The sequence below is a fragment of the Stylophora pistillata genome, chromosome 5, assembly GCF_964205215.1.
Source record: "Stylophora pistillata chromosome 5, jaStyPist1.2, whole genome shotgun sequence".
Lineage (NCBI taxonomy): Eukaryota > Metazoa > Cnidaria > Anthozoa > Scleractinia > Pocilloporidae > Stylophora > Stylophora pistillata.
The window spans coordinates 39,080,584-39,090,048 of NC_142523.1; the positions used below are offsets into that span (position 1 = coordinate 39,080,584).

Here is a 9,465-nt window from a genome sequence, read left to right on the forward strand (position 1 = left end):
TAGACTGCCGATGCTTCGCCTCCTTTAGGAAAAGAGAAATAAGTAAATAATAAATAAATGAAAAAAGGAATAAAATAAGTTACGATCTTCCATCTTTTTCAAGGTCCAGGCGTTTTCTTCAAGGGCTAGAGGTCATGCTGGCCATACCAGCGACCGAAGAATCTGAAACCAAACTGTTCGCTCGTTCATTCACATATATTCCTGCTTAAAGGAACAATGTATCCGACAACCCCTTTCACATTTCTCTGTATCGGCCTTCTCATTAGAGGATGAATTAGTCACTCTAAGCCGCCGTAGAGTAAAGGCTTTCATGGAGTATATTATGAAAAAAGACCGTTTGAAATGGAATCTTCGGCACTACTTCCCACAACAGCTTCTTGACAACTGCCTTGTGTGAAAAGTAGTTTAAACCCCAGGTAATACTTTCTAAAATAGTGTTAACTAAACGAACGCGAACGGGTATCCACAAAACAGGAAGTTTACAGTATTTTCCCGTTTTCAATGGATTGGGTCGGCTATTGTTGGCGGAAAAATTATTCTTATTAAGTACTTTTACTTTCACGTAATGTCACTTGCTGTGACAAAAACTTGTGTAAGATGACAAGGCAAAATGAAGTCAACAAATTCCAGTCGTATCTGATTAAAAAACGAGTTTTTGGCATTTAATCCATTCCAAAAAAGGATAATGATACAGCTCAAAAAGAATTTACAGAGAGCTTTCCGCAAGAATGTAATGCATCAGAACCGGTGGAAGTGCTTACCTTACGCAACCTGTGTGACGTGACCGAATATGCAAATTATATAAAAAAATGTGTTCATATCCAAGTGACGGAAAGATTTGGTTTCGTAACGTCATATTATTCAGGAAGGTGTCAAGGTTCAGCGTAGGCAGTATCTTGTTAAAACGAGTTGAAACACAACGAAAACTCAGTGTTCAGTACGTGTTTTGGCAAAAACATGACGTCTCCTTCGTTTCTTCATAAAAATAGAAATTCGGTCGCTGTAATGCTGTTTTTGATGGCGTTTTGTCCGTGTTGTACAGCAGATTTACTTGATCCAAGTCTTTTCAGTCAAACACTAACTAAACTAGCTACAGATGGACTTGGCGTCTCCAATTTGCAGGTAAGATCAAGTTTGAAAGTTAGATGTACGTGAAGTGTTTTCATTTTCCGTTTACATTAATAATGCTTTGCACAAAAAAATTCGTGTAAACTTTCACGTCCCGTAATTTTTTTATTGCTTCAGTGGAAAATTATGCATCATTCTACTGCTAAATGATTTGAAAATTTAACTAAACATTAATGGAGAGAGATCGTAGTTTTCATACAATTTCATGTCATAGCTTCAATCAGCACACCCAAGAGACGGTCACATTTTCAAGTGCAACTAGTGAAGAGCACGAAAACAAACCTACGGCCACTAACGTATGTCACATATTTCTTTCACCCCACACAATAAACAATGAGCAATAAGATACAAATATCGAAAGGGACGCAATATCGTTGACATTTATATATTCACAGTCAGCGTTGAGTTCTCTACGACACTCGGTTCAGCTTGTAACACTAGAACTAGGTGGTTTTTTAAAACAATAGTAGCAGTACGCAATTGGCAATTTGTCCGGTATTTATAACATTCAGGACATGAGTTTCATTGCTGAGATAGATAGATTTTAAAAGTAATTTGTACAAACACGCTCTGAAATCTGCTTTGCTACCTTAGAATTATCAATAGGAGCCAAATTGTTCATTTGGAGAGATAAAAAATATTCAGACGATTTACTTTGCAAGATTGAAAATATAACTGTTCTCAAGCCTTATTTTTATTCCAAAATTTTCTTAATTCCAAGAGAAAACTAAATTATTCGGATTGACCTTCGAAATAACAACCTGATTGCCCGACCTCAAAAATTGACCTCTTTTTGTATGGTAGAAATTCTCACCATGTTGCGAGAAGACCTGCACCAACACCCGTTCATTAATCCTTGTGTCTAATGACTCTTCTTGCATCATCTTATCGGTTGCATTTTGGATAAAATGAAAAAACTTTCTGCATTGACAAAGTACTCAAACTGAGGTATCGACAATGAAGTATGTTCCAAATACAAGTTATTTAGGGATAGTTTAAACAGGAACTGACAAGGCTAAACGAAAGTAAGGTTACAGGAGAAGAGGAAACACGGATGTCACATCATGAAACTAACATTGGCAACGAACAATATAACTCAACATATAGCATAGATTTGAAGGAAATTGGATTTCCTTCAACTCATCCATTTCTTAATTTTACTAAAGAATTGAAAATGAAATAGAGAAAATCGAAAAGCAAATCATAAAACAAAATCCTGAGGACAAGATTAAGGTTCACGCAAACAATAAGCTAACAATAAAAATTCGTCATCTCCATATCTGTTCAAAACGCGGTCCTCCTTACGTATTTATTCTCATCAATCTCATCTTTTGAGTCTATATCTTCTTCCAACCATCTCAATTCCATTTCCAACCCATCAGTCCTACTGACAGCACACCATTCGCGCGAAAAGGGTTCTCATACCAATTGTAAGCTTTCTCTACAACTACCACTTTATCTCTCCTTTTATCCCAGTTTGTCTTGTAAATCTTGATTATTTCTTATCTAGGAGCATTTTGACAGGTTAAAGTTTACAGAGACAGCCGTGGATGGCAGTCAACTTATCCCCATTCTGGCAGCAAGTGTCTCAAACAAATTCAGAGACAGATTTCATGTGGTACAAAGGCTTAAGGTAGCTGTTGAGTCCTCCTGGCCCACACCTCCCTCATCAAGCCCGACAGAATGCTGTCAAGTGGCGAGTTCATCTAAAAATCTAGAATATGACTCCAGATTTCGCAAGCGGATCGACACATCAAGTGCGTGTGTAAAGGTATCCCAACTTGCTCCACCAGCAGCAAAATTTGTGGCCAATTCAGTCGTGGAGGAAATGAAAAATATTTTGCAAGATAATCCTTTCATTAAGTGGCAATATTTTGCATCAGAAGAAGGCACATTGGCAAATTACCCTGCATTTGTGGATACGGCAGATTGCAGATCTTACGATCCTCGTTTTAGGCCATTTTATGTGGAGACAGCCACGCCTAAACCAAAAGATGTTGTTCTTGTTCTCGACACAAGTGGATCGATGAGAGGAAAACGGCTCACGATCGCTAAGGAAGCCGCTAAAACCTTTTTAAGTACAATGAATCCCAAAGACAGGGTGAGTGCAATGAAAATTCAGGTGTTTTAGTGTTCAACGTTGTACAACTGTTTCAAAATTCTATGCCACAACAGAATAGAATATGAGAATGTTTTACATACAATCGGACTCTTCACTCACTTTTCTCAATATAGCATCGCGTATAACTGTTTTGTTACTCAAAAACTTCCTTACATGAAAGTGATCTTCAGTCAAAGCGCAGACATTGAAATAGTTGATTCTATGTCGATATTTGATTTAGAAACTAACAGCATGATTTATTGGTGTATAGATTGAATCATTGATCAAATAAATTAACAATCGACTTTACCGATCAATTGTTTGAGCTACCATCAACGAAAACATGCCAATTTTCCGATGCATTACTTGATGTTAGTTAGGTAGCTGACTCAAACTACCTACCACCGACAACCACAAGAGTGACGACCTCACTGACTTGTAGAATGCTCAGGAGAATATATTTTCACTCTTTCTATTAGATCGGAATGGTAAGCTTCAGTGATGAAGCAACCACACCAACAGGGTACAGAAATGATGGACGTGACTGCCACAGCGAGCGTTTAGCAGATGCCACACCAATCAACATTAAATACTTGGACAGCTATGTTGAATCACTTTCTGCTGGAGGTAAGAATCAAAGGGCATTCATCTCTATGTCATCAACAGTATCTGACCGTGATTTGACCGATTTCAAAAGCAAAGTCGACAAATGAAAATTTTTAGGTTTTTTGGCAAAATGGTGAGTTTTGCCAAAATTTCGTTGATCTGAGTCGACAACTTTTTTAATCAATAAGTAAAATAAAAAATAGTTGGCTGCTAAGGCTCTCCATAAACTTAAAATAATCATAATTCTGTCGTCTGTGAAATTCAGGACAGACTCAATACTCCAAAGCTTTCCGCTCAGCCTTCAATCTGCTGAAAGGTTCCTCTGTTGGAAGAGAAGCCTCAAGGAACAAAGTCATAATCTTTCTTACGGATGGTAGACCAACCGACCAACCAAAGGAAATCATGCAAACGATACAAACAAAGAACGCAGAGCTTAATAACGAGGCGGTAATAATGACGTACGGAATGGAACAGAACTTACAAATCCTTCAAGATATTGCTAATCAAGATGGCTCCGCGTATGAAGTACCAAAAGCTGCTGACGTCACTGTAAGTACAACCACCGCATTAACGACCCTGTCACTGGCGTAATGTGAAAAAAAACATCCAGTCTTCCCCTAAACATTGAAATTCAAAACCTCCTAATTTCGTGATCGAACGATATTGACCACGTTGATTCTTGCCGAGCTTAGCTTTATTGTCATTACTAGCTACAGCTTTGCTTTGGCTCCCATAGTCAGTCCTTTACAGGAAATCGTCAACCTTTTCATCATATCCTCATCAGTGTTGAAGTTTCTAAACTAACAGACAATGTTAAAGCATAGAATCCTGTTTAATAAAGTTAACGTAATAAATAAACCTGGCTGGGGTAAGGGGATCAACTACAATTGTCTTAGTTGCGCCTGAGAAGACCTAATAAGTTATTTGTCACTCACTGGTTGTAAGTTAACTGCTTTCCTTTTTTATTCTAGGCTGGGGATTTTACTTACGTGGGAAACACAGAAAATTTGCGAAGAGACTTAGCAACGTATTACGATTTCTTCTCTGAAAATTTAGTGCGCGATGCACCAATCATATCCATTCCTTATGTTGATGCTTTTGGCACAGGTAAGAGTCAAATAGAATGGTAGTACTTGAAATAACGAGTTACAGCTGTTGGTCTCGAGCGAGTCGAATCAGCTATCTCTAGTTACTTTTTTTCTTCTCTGTAAGCGTTTTAACTTAGTTAGTGTTTTTCCATTTGTTTCTGACCATGCTTGACCCTGCTACTCTTTATTAATTTCGATTCTGCTCAAACGCTAGGGATCAATTCTACTCTCTCTTAGTGCAATACCCTTTCAGTTGTTCCTGCACATAGATGTGATGGTATTCAAATCATTCTCTGCAAAACAAAATGAACACCAAGACCATTCCAACGACGTCATCAAAGACCAAGCACGTAGAGAATTGAGTTGGACTAGTTAACCATTGGACTTGTTTACTTATATTGACAGGTCTGTTAACTTCCATTACACTCCCATGTTATTACCAAGGAAAATTCATTGGTGTTGTTGGAACAGATATTAGCATGGAAGACCTACTATCGGAAATCACCTATTTTCAGAGAGGCCAATCAAGCTATGCTTTCATGGTGGACAGTTCTGGGAGGACCATGATGCATCCTCTTCTACCAGCCCCCTCTGATGCTTTTGGTGATCCTATTTTTATGGATATAACAGCTTTAGAACCAGAGCCCGAGTTTACTTCAGTGTTTCTATCAATCAAAAGGTAATGGGTTCTTCGTAGTAGTAGCTAAGTTCGTAGCTACTGTAGCCTGGCTATGGACGCGAAAGGCAGCCAAGGGTAAATATTTAGCTGTTGTTTCGACACTTCCTCGAAACTACATAATTAAAGTTATGATGTATTTCAGACAAACCATCTGTCAACGAGTTCAGGGACGTAAAGTAATAAACTGATTTTTTTTTTAAGTGGTAAGTCCGGACAGAAAACGTTTCCATCAAAGCGTTTTCTGGCTCGTGGTGGACAGGTGGAGGAAGGAGTGACAGTTACAACTTATCCATCAACTTATTACTGGAAACCAGTTCAACACACTAACTTCACTGTTGCGATTGTGGTTAAAGTTGGCGATAAGGATGAAACACTGGACACTCAGAGTATTCCTTCAGGTAAAACAAAGCATCAATGGAAATGATGGAAATCATTATGAAAGATCTAGATTGGCCAACTTTTCGTTTCTATGCTGACGACTGATAGATCCACGGGGGTGGGTTGTAGATCAAGCAATGCAACCTTGTTTTTTGATTGTGTTGGTTTTGCTCCTTTCAACACAGATTTTGAATTCTTGTACCATCGCTTGGACTTGATGAAGCCGGATTCGCCATGTGTTCACTTTTCAAGATATGCAGCAAAAGGTTTGTAAAGAAAACAAAATTTAAGATAGACTAGGGGCATCTTAGGCCCCCAAGCAAGAAAGGAGGTAAGCAAAATGCGCCTTTGGTATCCAACAACATCCAGTGGAAGGTCAGAACTCTGTACGCTTTACACGTTATGGATGTTTAATTATTATTACAAATTACCATCATGGTGGTGCCTTTTTCGAGTGGGTCCCTTTTTTTAAATGTTTATTCATTTCCATTGATGTTCAAAAAATTTCTTAACCAGACTCAACAGTGGTAAAGTTTAGCGCAGAAGCCTTCATAGATCCGTATAAATACCTTGGATTAGATGAGTCAGTATCTAAAGTGAACGCGTACAAGAAGTTTATGACAAGTGCAATTGCAACCAACCCCGGATTCAAAAGTGGCATTCGTGATACAGTCATAGCTACCAAGAAAGTAGAAGATATTTGGTTTCGAGAAAAGACAGAATATACTAAATATCTTGTATGGAGATATGTTGGCACAGCCAATGGTGTGTTCAGAATGACACCCGGAACATTGTTGGCCAAATCTTATGATCCGAGGAAAAGACCATGGTAGGTAATTTCTTTCATCCTTGCAAACTCTTAAAGGTAAATTCCATGGCCAACAAAGCTTTCTCTTTCATGCTATGAGTAGTCATCATTAGCTCAGAAATAAAGATGTGTGATAGTCCAGACTAAATGTGCCATATAAAAATCCCAAATTCAACTGTAAATGCGTTAAAGCTCTAGCTACCATATATGTCACATCTTCATTTTATCTTATGTGATTTTTTAGGTACCACACCGCTCTCAGCAACACCGGGTCAGTTGCCCTTTCCACACCTTATATAGACGCCTTCGGTGCAGGAGTGGTGATAACCGCTGCTCACACTCTCTACCGCGGCGAGACAAACAGCCAGCATACCACCAGCGATAAGGTTATTGGAGTCATGGGCGCAGACTTCCCTCTATCATACTTTCAAAAGCAAGTATATCACTTTTGTACTCTGCACTTCTATGACAGAGCTATGATTGTTTTGTGTCTTTTTACACGTCTAAAACAGATCATTTCATTTTTATTCCAAAAATAGATACGTAATACGCCAAACTAACTTTTCCTCCAGGCTGAAAAATGTTTTAAGCGAGGTTGTCTTGTTTCGGTTTTTGTCCGCCATACTAATAACTAAGTTCTTTTATTACAGACTCCTGACAGATACATACCCAAAGTGCGAGGAAAGCAGCTATGATTGTTTTGTATTGGATAGAGCTGGGTTCTTGATCATGCACAATGATTTCCTACGGCCAGATATAACAGCTAAAACACTGGAGTATGTCCACATCACTGAGAAAGAAAAAGACATCGCCGAGGATCTGATACAAAAAGGCTATTTGGTGAAGAAAGAATGTCGAAATTTAGAGAATATCGAGTTGCAGAGCTTTTACGAGCTAAAGCTTCCATTTCAAGGAGTGAGTACTCTTGTGACTGGACAGCGTTGCAAGAACTATCAGCTATCAGAAGTGGGCGGAAGTAATTCTTTTTTGGGTAAGAGAAATAGCCACAAATCTTACAGGTCCCTTAGAATGATGTGCCACATCCAATTGACGCTGAGAACGTTCCTTTTTTATTTTTATATCGATAGGAATCATATCACGAGACAGCTCTTGTTCATCCAAGACTTGCAGCTGTTCCAGTAGCAAAGAATGTTCCAACGTGCAGGGATTGACGTGCGAATGCCCTTGCTCCTCACGGCTTGGATTCCATTACTGTAGGAGTGAATTTCCAGCGAGCAAGTAAGCTTACCATGATGTGAGAAGTTGGTTGCACTGGCTTTCGTATGTAAGCTCACCAGCCTTATTTCCTTGCAGTATTTCCATTTGTCCCGTGCCAGCGACTGTTCTTCCCTCTGAGCGAGTAAATGATCCTTCAGTGATTGGCTTAGAGAAATGTTTTGACCCAAAATGTGACAAGAAGGGTGATTCGAAGTCATGTGATGGAGTCGTGGGCTGCTATTGGTGCGTTAGAGATAGGTTCGACACTCCTCTTTCCAATAAATACTGCGCAGATATCAATACTTGCTATGGTGGCAAACAAGGTAAATAAAAAAAATGTTTAATGGAAGAGTTGCGCTTTTCGTTTGTTGTGAGCATTTAATTAATGTGGTGTGTTGCTGATTCTGTAGGCACAAGAGCCCCAGGAAGCAGTGTAATACCAAACAACACCACCAATCCGCAAGATGACGATAAGGGTGGTCTCTCGGCAGGTGCCATTGTGGGTATTGTCCTTGGATCGTTAGCTGCTGTTGTTGTGATGACTGTCATATCTTTTAAATGCAGTAAGAGAGGACGCACTCCAAAGACGGTTGCATGCCCGGCTCCGGCTCCAACAGTGGAATACAACGTGCCACCTCCCACCACCCGTCCAGTAGAATACCCATACAGACCCAGACCCGAGCCTGGTTTTCCTGTGCATAACACAGCCGTAAATATAGCACCACCTAGTTATGATCAGATCATGTCACCTTTTCCTGCCGCTTCTGCGCCGCCCTATAATCCTTACCATAAGGGGGGCAGCGTTTACTAGGCTATGGAATTAAGGAGAACATGAAAATGCAGTCATTTTGCCGGAAGTGGTCCGGATCCATAAACGATGAAGAAGGTCCGGCCACTGGCTTTTTGGCACAGATCCTGCTCTTAATCTAATGCGCAAACCATTAGCACAATGAATAAAATATGTTAAAAATAAAAAAGATCGATATCACTAAGTGACCAAGTTAATGTAAACTACAGATAAATAAAGGCTGATAGTTTCTAAAGTAACTTTTTGGGACTGCGTCGGTGGGGGTAACGAAATAATTTGAATATATCAACAAAGTTGAAATGGTAAATTGGCCACCATTACGATTATAAAAGCTGACGTTTCGAGCGAAGGGCTAACGCTCGAAACATCAGCTTTTATAATCGAAACGGTGGCCAATTTATCATTTCAACTTTGTTGATATATTCAAATTATTAAACTACAGATAGTTTGCAAAAATGTTGCCTAGTGTAACTACAGAAAAATGAGATAAAAATGCAAGTGGTTGAGTTTATAAAGTCTGTACATTCCTTATTATGAATATTCCTTGAAGTTTCAGTTTAGTTCAATATCCTTTCTCCTTTGGAAAACTGAGACTAAATTGAGATTCCGGCCGAAAATATAACGGTAGACAAGGTGTATCCTAAAATTCCC

At 39.2% G+C, this 9,465-nt stretch overlaps 1 protein-coding gene across 2 annotated transcripts; it reads left to right on the plus strand.

The window, feature by feature from the left end:
• Nucleotides 1–840: 840 nt before the first annotated feature.
• LOC148731900 (VWFA and cache domain-containing protein 1-like) lies at nt 841–9,049 on the plus strand. 2 transcript variants are annotated; one of them, XM_088761455.1, is made up of 14 exons: nt 841–1,122; nt 2,639–3,229; nt 3,709–3,856; nt 4,101–4,384; nt 4,807–4,942; nt 5,329–5,602; nt 5,804–6,000; nt 6,166–6,246; nt 6,497–6,809; nt 7,033–7,221; nt 7,439–7,779; nt 7,877–8,027; nt 8,103–8,249; nt 8,417–8,609. In XM_088761455.1, the coding sequence occupies exons 1-14, from the start codon at nt 958–960 to the stop codon at nt 8,472–8,474; spliced, it is 3,075 nt and encodes a 1,024-aa protein (XP_088617581.1). In that variant the 5' UTR covers nt 841–957; the 3' UTR covers nt 8,475–8,609. The 2 variants fall into 2 exon arrangements, with proteins under 2 accessions (XP_088617581.1, XP_088617580.1); XM_088761454.1 differs by having other exon boundaries at nt 842–1,122; nt 8,103–8,329; nt 8,417–9,049.
• The last annotated feature ends 416 nt before the right edge of the window (nt 9,050–9,465 follow it).

Coding starts and splice junctions, on each gene's coding strand:
- LOC148731900 (XM_088761454.1), top strand. CDS start 958: ATGACGTCTCCTTCGTTTCTTCATAAAAATAGAAATTCGGTCGCTGTA. Junction 6,001..6,165: donor CACTCAGAGTATTCCTTCAG/GTAAAACAAAGC, acceptor CTTTCAACACAG/ATTTTGAATTCTTGTACCAT. Junction 8,330..8,416: donor TTGCTATGGTGGCAAACAAG/GTAAATAAAAAA, acceptor CTGATTCTGTAG/GCACAAGAGCCCCAGGAAGC.